The following is a 16,209-nucleotide window of genomic DNA, read 5'->3' on the forward strand; positions in this document are numbered from 1 at the left end:
AACATATCCATCTGTGTCTTCACAGGAATTAGTGTTTGAAGTCATCACTGCTGTAGCACATTAAAATGAACATGTGCCTGATTAATATGTTGAATTGAATTACAAATTGAAATATGCTGATTGAGTTAAAAGTAATAGGAGGTCTTAATGGGAACTTGAAGATAAAGTTCTGTTGAGGAGACCTTGTTTTCTTTTGTTAGAAACAGTTGTTTTTTTTTAAATGACAGGTCCATTTTTAGTCAATCATTTAAAAAGTGTAACAGTTAATAAAAATATTGCTATGCTACTTTGTAGAAATATTTAAATTAAAATCAACTTTGTTATTTATCCGTGGCCTAGCATACTTTTATGCGTGTCTGTGATTGATCTGTTATAGATGGCAAATTGTCCTTTTAACGACCTATTTAGTGATGAATGGGAATTGTATTGATACATTTTATTTGAAGTCTTGTATATAGTTTATCCACTGTTGTGGCCTTCACCAAAATTCAGTGAACGTTAATGACAAAGACTAGTTAGGAAAGGACAGATTTTGATCAGCTAATTAAAAGGATCATTTTTACTAATATTAAAAACATTATTTCAGTGTCGATGGTGTTGTTTCAGTGAAATGGCATAGTTTGATAGCTGATACATTTGTATATTAAAGTACAGCTGCCATTATAGTAGAAATTTAAAAATGAAACCAAATCATTTTCTTTTGCTTGTGTTTCTGATAATACCAGAAGTTTTTGTTGACATTATACTAAGCAGATAGTTTCTGTATTTACTTTGGTGCATGCATATGTAGTCGTCTGGTGAATTTACAACCCTCTTTTCTATAGTTCTATATGTATTAATAATCTCAAATAAAATTATAATCTTCTTATTCTGATAGAGAAGAAAAAGCTGGATCACTTACCAGTAACTGGAGTTCTCCTATTGGGTAATCTCCACAGATCCACATTCTTTGAAGTTATTGTGAATGCCTTGAGGACCAAGGGACCGTTGAAATTTCCAATTTCAGGAAGGTAAGCAAGTGCACTGAAGCATGTCTCTAGCATCCCCCAAATCCCCTCCCCTCAACTTTCTTACATATACGTCTGTACTGCATGCCCCCTCAGTTCCAGTGGATGCCCATCAGGAAGAATCTCATGCTGGAGAGAAGGGAAGAGGTGGATCTGTGAGGGAAAAGACCCAATAGGATAACTCAAGTTACTGGTAAGTAATCTAGTTTTTGCAAACTTGAGATATTTTTTCTCACATTTCTTCTCTTTAGAAGGAGTTCATTTAATTATAAAGAAAGGAAGTTGTTTGCTATAGCTTTTTTTTGTAAGTTTGATGTGGATTATGGAGTTTCTTGTATGGATGATAAATACCTAATTCTTAAATAGTGTGTGAATAAATGTGACATTAATTTCGAAGTGTATCATTTAGATAAAGGTTGTTTATAAAAATTATGTTTATTACCTTATGGTAAATACTATAAATAGTTCTAAAGCAATTTAAGGAAGCTCTTTGTTGAATTATTTTGTTAATTCATTTATTTGGGGTTTTTTTGGTTATTAGTTCATTTATTTGTGACATTGCTTTTATTGAAGTAAGCACTTAACACTGTAAAATTTATGCTTATGCCAAATTTGGGCAAATTCTTTTGGCATAGTACTGAACAGCAAAAATAGTTTAGTATCACTTGACTGTCACTTCTTAATGACATAGTGTTCAGTGTACTTTTTAACTTCACTGAAGGTATATTTGTAAAACAATTCAAGGCATGTGGCAATTCTGTTTACTACTTTCTTGTTCATAGTGGATGGGCTTATTGTTATGAAGAATGGCACAGTTGATTCAGTGTGCACTGTCTGACATGTTACTGTTAGAAATGGATGGAGTTCTTCGCTTCTCATTTTTCTTCCACTCACTTCGCATTGCTACCAAGTTACCATTTCTCAGATGGCACTTTTAGCACATAAAGAGTCTGTAGGGGTGCCCTACTCGAGCTATTTTATAAACTTTTCACCCATTTGCTAGGTCCTTAAGGCTTCTTATAATCCAGTCCCATCCTGTTTAGCCTGAGTTTCTTCGATTTGGAACTTTTGTTTGGTCTTACTTGCACACTTGTCATACTTATATTTTATATTTTAGTTTGTACTTTTGTATTTTCTTGAAATGACCTTCTTTTCATTCTTTTTTTCTATATTTTAAGGTTGAGGTCAAGTCGTACCCCTTAGATACATCCTTTTAGGATAGCACCTCTCTGATTGCTCTGAGGATTGAACTAATTCATGGAGTGCACTTAGGACAGTGCCTACTGGCACATAGTAAATACTTTTCTCGTTAGCTCTCATTTACTTGTAGATTGGTCTTAAACATTTCTGTGAGTATAGATATAATTCTTATCTGTATGTCACAGTTTATATGGCTATTTCTTTTGAAATTAAACTGTTAAGCTGATTTTTGTATGGTCTTTGAGAGCAAGAATAGGATTTTATTGTTCTTTTTATCTTATTTAGTTACTGTCAGTCACTGAGATTGAATCCATTGAAAAATTTGTTTTTATTTAAATTCATAAATATACCTAACAGTTTTTTCATTTATAAAGAGGTTTATTTGACTTATCAATGCTGTTTATACTGTGTGCTTTAAGAACTTTTTTTCCTTTAAAACTGGTATAGTGAAATTATAATTGTTCAGTACAGTATAAACTTCTATGGAACATTACAAAGGAGTGTATAGTATTAAGAGTGTTAATTAGGTTGGCTGTACTTTAAGGCTTTGTGAAGTGTTAGACAAACTGGAAATTTAGTATACTGGATTTTTGAGATTTGACTATCTTAGAAGGCTATTGCTTAATTTTCAGGAAAGCTTGGATTTAAGTATACCTGTTGACGAAGCAGTAAATTAAGTCCTTTTTCAAGGTCATTGAAGAAGGAAATGCTCTTAAACACATTGTCACTTCTAAATCAATTCAGGTCCAATGAATAGACCAAGATAAAGAACATTTAGTCAGATGACTTCAGTGCTGCTTTTGAGTTTTACTCACATCCATGTAAGAGACTATTCAGTCTCATGGTTTCTTTGGTTTGCTAATGATGTGATGGTTATATTGAGATTGCCCTTATTTGTTAGAGGTACATATTGAAATATTTAGAATTGAAGTATCATAACAGGTTCAGGAATGGGCTCAAAAAGAAAAATGTGGGTATTTGGGTGTGGTGTATGTAGGTACATGTAAAGAGAGATGAAAGATAAAGCAAATGTTGCAAATATTAATTTTGAGCCTAGATGACAGGCATATTCTCTAAACTTTTCTGTGGCTTTCATATTAAAAAAAAGCGGGGAGAAAGTATTTTAAAAGGAAGTTCACTGTGCTTCAGTTTTTCTAATTCTAAAATGGGGATAATAGAACTTATTTCCCTGTTTCCTTGATGTAGGTAGGCACAGTGGAATAACATTTGGTAGATAAAATAGCAGTCAAGAGAATTTGCAAGTTGTTTTTTTTTTTACGTTAAATAAGAGTTTTATAATGGACAACTTTTCAAAGAACATTTTACCTAAAAGTATAGTAGCTGAAGATATATATATTCTCTTTTTTATTAAGAACATACTGTATTATAACTAAACAAGAACAGTTAAGAAACAATAAATATATAGATACTGTATAAAGTAACCAGTTGAAATCTTGAAAATGAAAAACATAGTAAGTTTTAACTCAATAAATGGAAATAATAGAAGATTAGACACAGGTAAAGAAAGAAATTGTTGAACTTCTTATCGAGAGAAAACTATCTTTTTTGAGATAAAACTGGTGACTTGGGACACAGCACAGGGAAATAAAGAGATAAAGAAGAGCTAAGGAGCCTTAGAGACTAGATTGAAAAGCTCTAAATGACTGTCTTATTGGAGTTCAGAGGAGAGGATACAGAAAATGGGAGAGAAATAGTATTGAAGAAAAAAATGACCAAGAATATTTTAAGAATTAAAGTGGAAATTATGAAGTAATTAGAGCTTAATCACAACAAAAACATTGTATCAAAACTTGAGAAATACAAGAAAAGTAGTGCTTAGGGGTAAATTTATAACCTTAAATGCATGTATTCAGTTGAAGGAAAATAAATGAGCTAGATACTCCACTAAAAAAGGAGAAAGTAAAATGAAGAAAGAAGGAAGAGAGGAAATAAAAATAAATGTAGAATTTGGTGATAGGAAATAATCAACATAAAAAAATAGCGATGCTTATTCATATCAAAGCTGGCTCTTTTCAGTTGATTAAGTTCTGAAAATACTCATCAAAAAACAGATGACAAATAATAAGATTTAAAAATGAAATATAGTTATAAGGCAATCATGTATAAAAAAGGAATATAGTTACAATTATAATTTTAAAAATCACTTGTAACTCATATGTATATACATTTTTTAAACCAAATGAAATGGCCTGCTTTCTAGAGAAAAAAGTCATTCCAAAATTGACTGTACAAGAAAAACAAAATCCAGAGAAACTAAAAACTGTTTAAGAAATTAAAGCTGTAGTAAATTTCCCCAAGGGGAATTTTTAAATATAGCTGCTATGTTAAGCTGTAATTCACAAACCATACAATTTACCCCATTTATACAAAGTATATGATTCAGTAGTTTCTAGTACTTATACAGAGTTGTGCAACCATTACCACAGTGAATTTTAGAATATTCTCATCATTCCAGAAAGAAACTCTGTACCTATTAACATTCAATCCCAATTCTCCACATACCAGTGTTAGCTACCACTAATGCACTCTGCTTCTGTAGATTTGCCCCTTCTAGACATTTCATATAAATGGAATAATTTAATATATGGCCTTTTGTAATTCACTTCTTTCACTTAGCATAATATTTTTAAGGTGCAACCATTTTGTAGCATATATCAACACACTTCATTCCTTTTTATGGCCATTTGTTTATTTATTCACCAGCTAGCTGGTGGATATTTGGATTGTTTCCCGCTTTTTGCCTATTATGAGTAATCCCTGTATCAACATTGTGGACAAATTTTTGTGTGGACTTATGTTTTCATTTCTCTTGGGGATGTGTTTAGAAGTGGAATTGCTAGGTCCATGGTAACTGTTTAACTTTATGAGCAACTGCCAGATTACTTTCCCACCAGCCATGTATGAGGGCCCCCATTTTTCCACATTCTCACCAAGACTTTAATTGTGTGTCTGATTATAGCCACCCTTAATGGTGTGAAGTGGTTTTGGAAAGAATAGGTTTTTTTTTTTACTTTAAATAATTTTTTACTTTTAAATTACTGTTATATACAATATAACATACAATATTACAATACAATGTAATATAATATATACAGTATTATATTACTTTCAGGTTTATAACACAGTGATTAGACATTTGTATAACTTCTGCAGTGATCACCTCAATAAATCTATTACCTGATACCATTCTATACATAGTTATTACAATATTATCAACTGTATCTCCTATGCAGTACTTTATATCCTCATGATTATTATTATTTTTTTACTTTATTGTTGTTCAATTACAATTGTCTGCATATTCTCTCCCCCACCCCAGCCAAACCAACCTCTCTCTTGGTTTTTGTCCATGTGTCCTCCATGGTAGTTCCTGAAAACCCTTCTCCCCACAGTCCCTTCCCCCCTCCCCTCTGGCTATTGTCAGATTGTTCTTAATTTCAGGATCTCTGGTTATATTTTTGCTTTTTTCTTTTGTTGATTATGTTCCAGTTAAAGGTGAGTCCCTCCTTTAACTAAAGGAGGAGTCCCTCCTCCAGTTAATGGTATTGTCCCTCACCGCCTGGCTTGTTTCACTCAGCATAATGTTCTCCAGTTCCCCATGATTATTTTGTAACTAGCAATTTGTATCAGAAGGAATAGTTATTTTAAATATTTAATGATTGATTTTTAGAGAGAGAGAGAAAGAGAATCATTGGTTTGTTGTTCTACTTATTTATGCATTCTTTGGTTTATTCTTATGTGTGCCCTGACTGGGCATCAAACCCACAACCTTGGCACATGGGGACGATTCCCTAACCAACTGAGGTATCCAGCCAGGGCCCAGAGGAATAGTTTTAATTGTGATATTTGTAATCATAATTTCAGACATACTTTTGCAGAACAGATAATCCCAATTTTATACAACCTGACCAAGATAATAGGAAAAAAAGGGAAAGCTACCTTGCTCATTTATCAGACAAGTTTAGCCTTGAAACCTAAATTGGAAAGAATATGCAAGGGGAAACATATTCTATTCCATTTCATTTATGAATGGAGACATAAAAATTTTAATTAAGAATATAAGGACAGTTCAATATTTGAAAAGTATATCAATGTACTTTATAACACTTAGGGAAAAAATCTTGAAAGATTTAGTGAAAATATGCTATAAAAGTCATGGACATAGGCAACAGAGTGGTGATTGTGGGGAGGGGTTGGGGGGTGGATGGAAGTTGAAGAGAGTGTAAGGGATATAAGTGGTAATGGGAAAAAAACACTGTAAAGAATGAAATATTTTAAAATGTCAGTGCCTGCTGTGGCTGGTGTGGCTCAGTGGACTGAGCGCAGGTCTGCAAACCAAGGGGTTGCTGGTTTGCTTCCCAGTCTGGGCTCATGCCTGGGTTGTAGGTTATCTCCTCAGTTGAGGTCATGTGAGAGGCAACTGCACACTGGTGTTTCTTTCCCTCTTGTTCTTCCTCCTTTCCCATCTCTCTGGAAATGAATAAATAAACAAACAAATAAATAAATCTTTTTTAAAAATGTCAATGCCTATTGATTTTTTTTTAATAATTCTTAAACCGGGGGTTATTTAAAAACAAACAAACCAGGGGTGTTAAACTCATTTTCACCAGGGACCACATCAGCCTCGCAGTTGTCTTCAAAGGGCTGAATGTAATTTTAACACTGTATAAACGTAACTACTTCTCTAGTAGGGGCAAGGAGCTTGGTAAAAACAAGGCGCCAGGCCCGATAAAACAGTGTTGGCCCTTGGGCCTTGTGTTTGCCACCTGTGCCTTAAACTGTGAAGAGAATTGAACTTCTTTCTTCCAATACAGGTTGTTTTCAAACCCAGTCTTTCAGACAGCAAGCATTATGCTGTAATGGTGAAATCTTAGAAATATTCCAAATGAAAGACAAGAATAAGACAAATATACTTCTATTAGTAAGATAAGAAAAAAAGAAAAAGAAAATCCAAAAGGATTGGATGGAAAAAAAGGAGATGAAATAATCCCTAGAAAATTTTTTTAAAAAGTCAGCAGTGTTAATATGAGAATTAAATGTAACTGGATATAAGATCAGCATTTCATTTGGAAATAGCTAGTTAGAAAATAAAATAGCTCCTATACAGCAAACTCTATAATGTACCCAAAGTTTTATTGAAGGATATAGTTAGTCATGAATAAAGGGCAAGATAGACCATATTTACAGGTGAGAAGTACAAATTTGGCCTAAAAATTGTCTCTGTAATTTCTATGTAGTTTTAGAAAAAAAACCCATATGTTTTTTTAAATGGAAAATGATCTTAATATACAGAAGCAAAGGCACAAGAATGGCTGAGACACTTATGAAAGAAGAAAAAAAATAAGGAGGGACTTGTGCTGATGGAGATCCAGACTAATTTTTAGAATGAATTACTGCATAGCCATGAAAAGGAATAAATTGCTGCACACAACATGGGATCAATCTCCCAGACTTAATGTTGAGCAAAAGAAGTGAGACACAAAAGATTACAAATAGAATTATTTCATTTATAGGCTGCTCAAAAGCAGGTGGAACTACTCTGTGGTGATAGAGATAGGAATAATAGTTATCTTGAAAACATGGCATTGGGATATGAGGGAACATTCTGGAGCAGGAGAAATGTTAATATGTTGGTTTGGATCACAAAGGGGTATTAGACATTTGAAAATCAAGCTCTATACATATTTGTATACTTTATGTAAATTAAACTTCAATAAGAAAGTTTAAAAATAAGGTATTTAAAGTAGTATAGTCTTAATATAGGAAAATACAGATTACTATAATGGAGTTCAGAAATGGATGCATATGTACTTGAAGTTAGTAAGTGCTAGAGATGGCATTTTCTCTCAGTAGGGAAGGAGTGTGAACTGGTGAATTGGTTTTCTAAATGGGGAAAGGAACTAGATCTCAAACCATATGCAGAAATAAATTCTAGTTGAATTAAATACACTGAACATGAAATACTTTTTTAAAAAGAAGAAATTATAGAAGAATATGTGTAAGACCTGTTTAACAAGTCAAGAAAAGAAGACTGAACCATCAAGGATAAAGGCTTTGAGTACCTCAAAAAGAAATACTTAGGTTTAATAAAAAAACGTCATAAACCAAACTAAAAGATAAGTGGGAGATATGTGTGGTGTCTGTAATACCCAGTGGTTTTGTGTCCAGATATATAAAGATTAAAAGGATGAGACAGATGATACAAATACAAATAATTAAAATGAACAAAGGATATTAAGGAAATTCACAGCAGAGGGAGCTGGAAATTGGAATGGCTAATGAACTGAGAAGATGCTTGGTCTCATTTGCTGGGAAATGCAGTTAAAAATTTAGGAGCCATCAATTTTCACTCATTAGATTGCAAAGCTTAAGGTTGGGTAAGTATTACATTGTTGAAAATGTGCATACCTATAGTATCCAGCAATTACTATTCAAGGCATTAGTTTAGAGAAACTTGCACATTTACCCATCAAGATTTGTACGGAGATACTTGCTTTGAAAAAAATCTTAACATCTATTAATAAGAGGCAGTGATAAATATGATATAAAATAGTTCTGTAACAGAGAATTACCTAGATCTCTGTTCAGTTTATTACCATTGGTGGCTTTTTTGAGAAATAAATTGTACTCTCTATGCCCAGGGATTGTTCTAAGCATTTTATAAACATGAACTATTTTAGTCCTTCTAGGAACTCAGAAATACTCACTGTAATCATCTCCTTTTTACATATGGGCATACTGAAGCATAGAGAAGTAAATGATATACCCACTCTCACAGGTAGTAAATAGCAGAGCTGGGATTCAAAGGTAGAATTTGAAACTCAGTTGCTCCAGAATTCACTATGCCATGTCTTTTGATGTATATAAATATGGAGAGACCTCATAAGTGCAAGGAAAAGTTTGTTGCAGAATGATTTGGTCTCTTTTGCATGAAACTCATGGTAGTGGTTACCTCTGGTTGGGGTTGGAAGGTGAGGGAGATATAGTGATAGTGGTGGAAGGAAATTAACTTTATGGAACTGCCTATTTTTCCTTAAAGAATGTGCTCGTATATTACTTTTAAACACCTACTTTTAATGTGTATATGTGATTATTTTTGCAAAAATAAAAACTGGAAGGCCATGGGTGGCTTAGTTGGTTCAAGTGTCATCCCCATAAGCCAGGGTTGCTGGCTCCATCCCCTGTTAGGGCACATAAGAGAATCAGCTAATGAATGCCTAGATGAATGGAACAGCAAGTTAATGTCTCTCACTCATCAATAAAAAATTTTAAAAAGAAACACTTTCATTGTTTTAATCTTCATTTATTTTGATACTGGTGTATATATAGTAGAAAAAGAAAGCAGTAGCCTTACCAATGGCTATAATTTAATCTAGTTCTGAGCTAGTGAGCCGCAGATGAGTGCTACATACTAAGGGGTAGGGAGGTGAATAGGTTTCACCCTCTGTCTTTAAGGAGTTTACAGTATCACAGGGAAAGAGATAGGTAATTTTAATTCAGTATGATAAGTGCAGGTTTCTTTTCTTCCCTGTTTTTCCATCCTTACTACTTTCCTTCCAAATACAAATAGGAGAAGTGGGAAATACTTTGATTTGGGGCGTGGGAAACAGACAATGAAATGTGAATGGTAGTCTTTATGTCTTATTCTTTTACAAAACTACCAGAGAATAAACTTGTGATGGTCAGAGGATAGCTTATTCACTATTGTATCTCCAAAACTTTGTATTTTAATTAATTAATTTGTTTATTTTATTGTTGTTCAAATACAGTTGTCAGCTTCCCCCACTCTCACCACTCCCTCCCCATCCCAGCCATCCCCACCTTCCTCCTCTGATTCCACCACCCCTTGGTTTTGTCCACGTGTCCTTTATAGTTGTTCCTGAAAACCCTTCCCCCCCCCCCCCCCCCCCGCCATTATCCCTCCCTACCTCCCCTTTGGTTACTGTCAGTTTGTTCTTAATTTCAGTGTCTCTGGTTCTATTTTACTTGCTTGTTTGTTTTGTTGATTAGGTTCCACTTAAAGGTGAGATCATATAGTATTTGTCTTTCATCACCTGGCTTATTTCACTTTGCATAATGTTCTCCATTTCCATCCATGCTGTCCCAAAGGGTAGGAGCTCCTCCTTTATTTCTGCCGTGTAGTATTCCATTGTGTAAATGTATCATAGTTTGTTGATCCATTCATTTATTGATGATGGGCAGTTAGGTTGCTTCCAGCACTTGGCTATTGTAAATTGTGTTGCTATGAACATTGGGGTGCATAGGTTCTTTTGGATTGGTGTTTCAGGGCTCTTAGGATAATACATCCCTGGCATTGCTGGGTCAAAAGGTAGTTCCATTTTTAGTTTTCTGAGGAAATTCCATACTGTCTTCCACAGTGGCTGCACCAGTCTGTATTCCCACCAACAGTGTACTAGGGTTCCCTTTTCTCCGTATCCTCTCTAACACTTGTTTGCTGATTTTGTTTATAATGACCATTGTGACCGGTGTGAAGTGGTATCTCGTTGTGGTTTTAATTTGCATCTCTCTGATGGCTAGTGATGCAGAGCATCTTTTCATATGTCTCTGGGACCTTTGTAGTTCCTTCTTGGGGAAGTGTCTGTTCAGGTCCTTTGCCCATTTTTTAACTGGGTTGCTTGTCTTCTTAGAGTGGAGTCCTGTATGTAAGTTCTTTATATATTTTGGAGATTAAACCCTTGTCTGAGATATCATTGGCAAATACGTTTTCCCATATGGTTGGTTCTCTTTTTATTTTAGTACTGTTTTCTTTAGCCATGCAGGAGCTTTTTATTTTGATGAGATCCTATTTGTTTATTCTTTCCTTATGTCCCTTGCTTTAGGGGACACATCAGTGAAAATATTGCTGCGTGAAATATCTGAGATTTTCCTGTCTATGTTCTCCTCTAGGACCTTTATGGTGCCATGACTTATATTTTAAGTCTTTCATATACCTTGAGTTTATTTTTGTGTATGGGGTAACTTGGTGTTCAAGTTTCATTTTTTTGCATGTAACTGTCCAGCTTTCCCAACACCATTTGTTGAAGAGGCTATTTTTGCTCCATTTTATGCTTCTGCCCCCTTTGCCAAATATTAATTGACCATAGAGATTTGGGCTTATTTCTGGGCTCTGTTCTGTTCCATTGGTCTATGTGTCTGTTCTTATTCTGGTACCAGGCTGTTTTGATTACAGTGGCCTTGTAATTCTGTTTGATACCAGGTAATGTGATCCCACTTCCTTTGTTTTTCTGTCTCAAAATTGCTGCAGCTGTTTATGGTTCCATGTAAATTTTTGAAGTGTTTGTTCTATATCTGTGAAATATGCCATTGGTACTTTAAAAGGGATCTTGCATGTGATCAGTGGCAGGGGTAGGCAAAATGGATTAAGACAGCAGGAGAGTATTCTATGGGATTTAAAATACCAACAAGTAAAGAAGAGATAGGAGATCCTTTGGATAAGTATAGAGTTAACTATGAGATTTCACCCAAGTAGCCACATTTTCTAAAAGATGAAAAGGAGATAAGACTCTTTTTAGAGAGGAGGAGGATTGTGAGCTGAATCCAGAAATGAAAGCGCTTGTGGTTGGTTAGATGATGAGATACAGGGAGAGTAAGGGGTAGAAAGTAGGCATAGTATGCAAAAGAATAGAGTTAAACACAACAGTAATAAAGCTCAGGAATATAGCGAAATGGACTAAGATCAGGGAGAGGTGGTGTGTAGTATTTACAATTGTATGGAACAACAATTATTTACAATAGGACTGGAACAACAATAACATGACAAGAAATATATGATTTGCATAACAAGAATAGAAAGCACACTATCAAGAGAAGTGTGCTATTGGAACACTAGTGAAGTGAAAGAAGGAAAATTAAAATACAATATGAAAGAGAGAATAAGGAAAACCAGTCAAACAATGCAATTAAAGAGAAATAAAACGATGAAAACTGAACAGAAGAGAAATAAAAAATACTAATAAAATAAAAGAAGTAAAAATAATGAAAAAAAGAATAATACAAATAAACAAAAAAAGGCCAGTTCTCTCAAATAGCAAAGTGAAATTTGTCTCAGGTTCTCAGTTGTTGGGATTAGCCTTGTGCTTCCTCTTTGGATCTGTCTTTGGACCTTTCACAGCTCTAGGTCTTACTGTCTTACTTGGGGGAAGAAAAAGAAAAGAGAGGAAAGGGGAAAAAAGCCTCCTGCCAACTTTAAACCCACTGAGCGAGTTCTGCTGGGCTTCCTGGACGCCACAGGAAGAGGGGAGCTGGGCTTCGCTTTCTTCTTTCCTGTGGTTTTATGAGGATGGGGACTAGGTCTGGGCAGCAATGTTCACAGTTGCCCAGCCTCCGGCCTAGGTCCTCTGTGAGCTCCCAGGCCCCCACTGTCCATCTGTGCTAGGCCGGTGCCTTTAATCTACCAGTTGTGCGAGATCTATGCAGTGTGCCTCCTCCTTGCTCTTTGAGAGCCCACGGTGTCCACAGCCCACTGAAGGGCAAGCGGCACCAGTCAGTCTCTAGGCAAGTAGTGCAATCAGCTGCAGGGCCAACAGCCGAGTCAGTCTTCTGGCTCGGTTCAAATCAGCCTTGGGGCCATCAGTGCAAATCAGCTGCCAGGCAAGCGGCCAGAATCAGCCAGGGCAAGTGGCGCCAGTCATCCTCCTGGCAAGTGGCATGACTCAGCTGCCTGGCATGTGGTGGAGTCAAGCATGGGCAAGTGGTCCTGTATCTCCAAAACTTAAACTTAGAATGCCTTTTGCTTGGTATTAGTAGACTCCTAAATGTTTGAATGAATAACTGATGCGTTTTCACACTTCACTCAAATCAGCTAGCACCTGAACCCAAAGTTCTTCTTAAGCCATCTGGGATGTCTTCTCTTGGTTCCATCTGACCAAGAGCACTATATGAAGCCTTGAATTGCTTTATGCCAAAGAACTCTTTGACTTGAGAAATATTTTAATCTGTAGGAAATTTAGAATCTCTAAACCCAATTTTATTTTCATTGTGCTGATTCCAATATATATATTTTTAAGATTTTATTTATTTATTTTAGGGAAGAGAGGGAGAAAGAGAGAGAGAGAGAGAGAAACATCAATGTGCGGTTGCTGGGGGCCATGGCCTGCAACCTAGGCATGTGCCCTGACTGGGAATCGAACCTGCAACACTTTGGTTCGCAGCCCGCGCTCAATCCACTGAGCTACGCCAGCCAGGGCTGATTCCAATATATTTTTTAAAAATGTAGTAGTCTTCTAATAGTGTGATAGTACAGTTATGTTTCTCAGATTACTGTATTCTGTCTTTGAGTCACTGTTTTCTTGTAATGTGTTTATATTCTGCATCTTATTTGCGAAATTCTTAATTTTCTAAAACCACATTCTCTTGAAGTTTCCAGATGGACCATGGTCTGTTTCCAGATTGTATTACTGTTTGTTATTTGAGAATTCTGTGTCTTTTAAAAATTTGTCATGGTATCCATAAAAGGTAGTTACAGTTATTTCCTTTCAAGTGAGAGAGGTATGTTTCCCTTGGTAGCAAATTAGTCAGTGTTAGGTGAGATCTTTCCCCAAAAGGGCAAATTTTAATATCTAAAAATTGCTGAGAATGGGTATAACAAAACATATTATTATGCTGGATGGATTATAGTTGAACTATTGGCCAAATCCTGTTCCATGTGTACATAGTGCTGCTTTCTTACTATGAGGCCTTTTACCTGCGATAATATGAAGACAGCCTGGTTACTATTTGGTGGAACAATCCTGGTAGCTCAAGTCCCTGCCCAGAAATTTGCTTGAGTCTTTCTGGGCAGTCTGGTAAGCTATCATTGTTCTTCACATTAAAATCATCTTATTCAGGATGTAACCAAGAGGAGTTTAATACTAAAGGAACAAACAATATTAAATTCAATTAAAATGTTAGAATAGTTCATTAATTTAGGCTTCACATTAAACATGACTAATTTATAACAGTGCTGTCCAATAGAAATGTAGTGTAAGCTCCCTTTAGTGGCTTAAGTAAAATTATATATGTATAATTTTAAAATTTCTTTTGACCAAATTAAAATGTAACTGGTGAAATTACTTTTAATATTGTATTTAAGTCAATATATCTGAAGTGTTGTTCTTCAGATATTTTACAATCTTTTTCACATCATGTCTTCAAAATTTGCGGTGTATTTTATGCTTAGAATACATCTCAATTTGGAGTAGCACATTTCAAGTTCCCAATACTCACATGTGGCTTCTACATTGTACAGAGCAGACTTAGGGTATCTTAAAGAGCATTTGATGCTATATCATTTTTCTGTTACTTCTTATTAAAGGTACTTTGAGTATTTTTTTGTTTTATTCTTTCACCTGTTCATGGTGCTTGGCTTTACTATTGGTCATTGGTAACCTACAATTCCATCATTACTTCCTAAATTTGACAGAGCACTTAAGTCTTTCTATAGCATTCCCTTATATTTAGGTTTACTTAATTTTTTTAGATTAAATGTCAAGTTTCCTTCCTGTAAGCTTTGGATCAGAATATTGACTCCTGCTTTTTATCAGACTGTCAGACTCAGACCTTCTACATGGGCTTTTGTAGATAGGATTACACGTTATTGTCATCTCCCTCACCCTAGCAGGGTAACAAACCTCTCTTTTTCAGTTTAGAGCCATTGCTCTGAACCAGAAGGATTCCTTATATGATTATTTTTTTAGTCCATTCTTTAAGATATTAATTGCTTTGAGATTTTCAAGTTAATGCACTTTTATCTACTTTTCCTCTAGTAGATACTCACATTGCACAATGAAGCTACATCTAAGGAACAATTAACATGACTTGACATTCTACTAGCCTGTTGGTTTCACCTTTCCTAGATGAGGGTCATTTTCTAGATTATTCTCAGTAAATGAATTTACAAGCTCTAATACATGTTACCCATGTGTCCCAATAACAGCAGAACAGTCTTCCATAATTTATATCAAATAGTGCCAGACTTTTATAATATAAGATTGAACTCTGAATATATAAATAGCCAGATTCTGGGGTTTCTTGTGTTCCCTGTTTTATTGTCTTAATTATTACTTAGCTTTCATACCTGTTCTGAGTTTCTAGTCTTTCTCAGTCTACCTTTTTGTTATTCCACCTTCCTTCCAGAAGTCTTAATCCCATTCTGTTTCTTTCCCAGACCTACTATCCATGCATACCCATTATTTTTGGTGGGTGTTCCCAGCACAGGTAGTGCAGCATTTGTGTTAGTTATCCCTGATGTTTAGATGGCAGTTTTAGCAACAGTATAGAATTAGCATTGGAGGTCCTGGCCTGATGTTGAAGTGAAGCAAAGAATATTCTCATTGTCCACCCACTGTGGTCAGTTTTTTCATTTCAATTCATTTCTCCTAGGTGGGTGAAAGCTGATAGTTGCTAATTGTGGTCACTGGTGTGTTGGCCAGATTTCTGCGTTAAGAGGCAGCTATACAGCCAAACAAAGAACACTAGGCAGCATGTGGTAGCAGCTGAGAACAAAACTAGAAACTGGTAGAAGGGTGGGCTGGCATTAGGCAAAGGAGCACTGAATTAGTTTTCTTTTTAAAAATTTTCTGCCCTTCAGTTAGTCCTATCTACCGTCATGACACTGATTTTCAAAAATTTCAGTTTTAGCTTCACTTATAAATACTTACTGAAACTAATGAAGTGTCAGGTGTTTCTCAGTAGTGAATAAGGCAGACCCTGCCTTCTCAAGTGGTGGTTACTTGCCATTCCTCTTTAAATGTCCAATAATTCTCTGCTGTCTTCAGGTCCATGTCAAAGGCCTTGGTCTTTGAGGTTCTTCTGCAGTAGAGACTGGAAACTGATGACTGCTGGTTTGACTCTTAGTCTCGTTTTGTTTGGTCCTGCAGTGTTGGTCTGTACCGTGTTTCAAACAAATTGAATTGCCATTTAAAAAAATTCAGGATATTTCTCTTGAAATTTCAGATTTCCAGCTTCTTTTTATTAATTGGAA

At 35.3% G+C, this 16,209-nt stretch overlaps 1 protein-coding gene across 4 annotated transcripts in view; it reads left to right on the forward strand.

The window, feature by feature from the left end:
* The window catches only part of YAF2 (YY1 associated factor 2), an 89,562-nt gene that overhangs the window by 31,489 nt on the left and 41,864 nt on the right, over nucleotides 1-16,209 (forward strand). The window contains exon 3 of one of the 4 annotated variants that reach the window (XM_028531956.2): nucleotides 939-1,010. The exons of the other annotated variants lie outside the window; for them this stretch is intronic. Coding sequence (XP_028387757.1) covers nucleotides 939-1,010 — 72 coding nt within the window. The remainder of the gene's footprint in view (nucleotides 1-938; nucleotides 1,011-16,209) is intronic. 4 annotated transcript variants of the gene reach the window in all.

The sequence above is a fragment of the Phyllostomus discolor genome, chromosome 2 (assembly GCF_004126475.2).
Source record: "Phyllostomus discolor isolate MPI-MPIP mPhyDis1 chromosome 2, mPhyDis1.pri.v3, whole genome shotgun sequence".
In the NCBI taxonomy this organism is placed as follows: Eukaryota; Metazoa; Chordata; class Mammalia; order Chiroptera; family Phyllostomidae; genus Phyllostomus; species Phyllostomus discolor.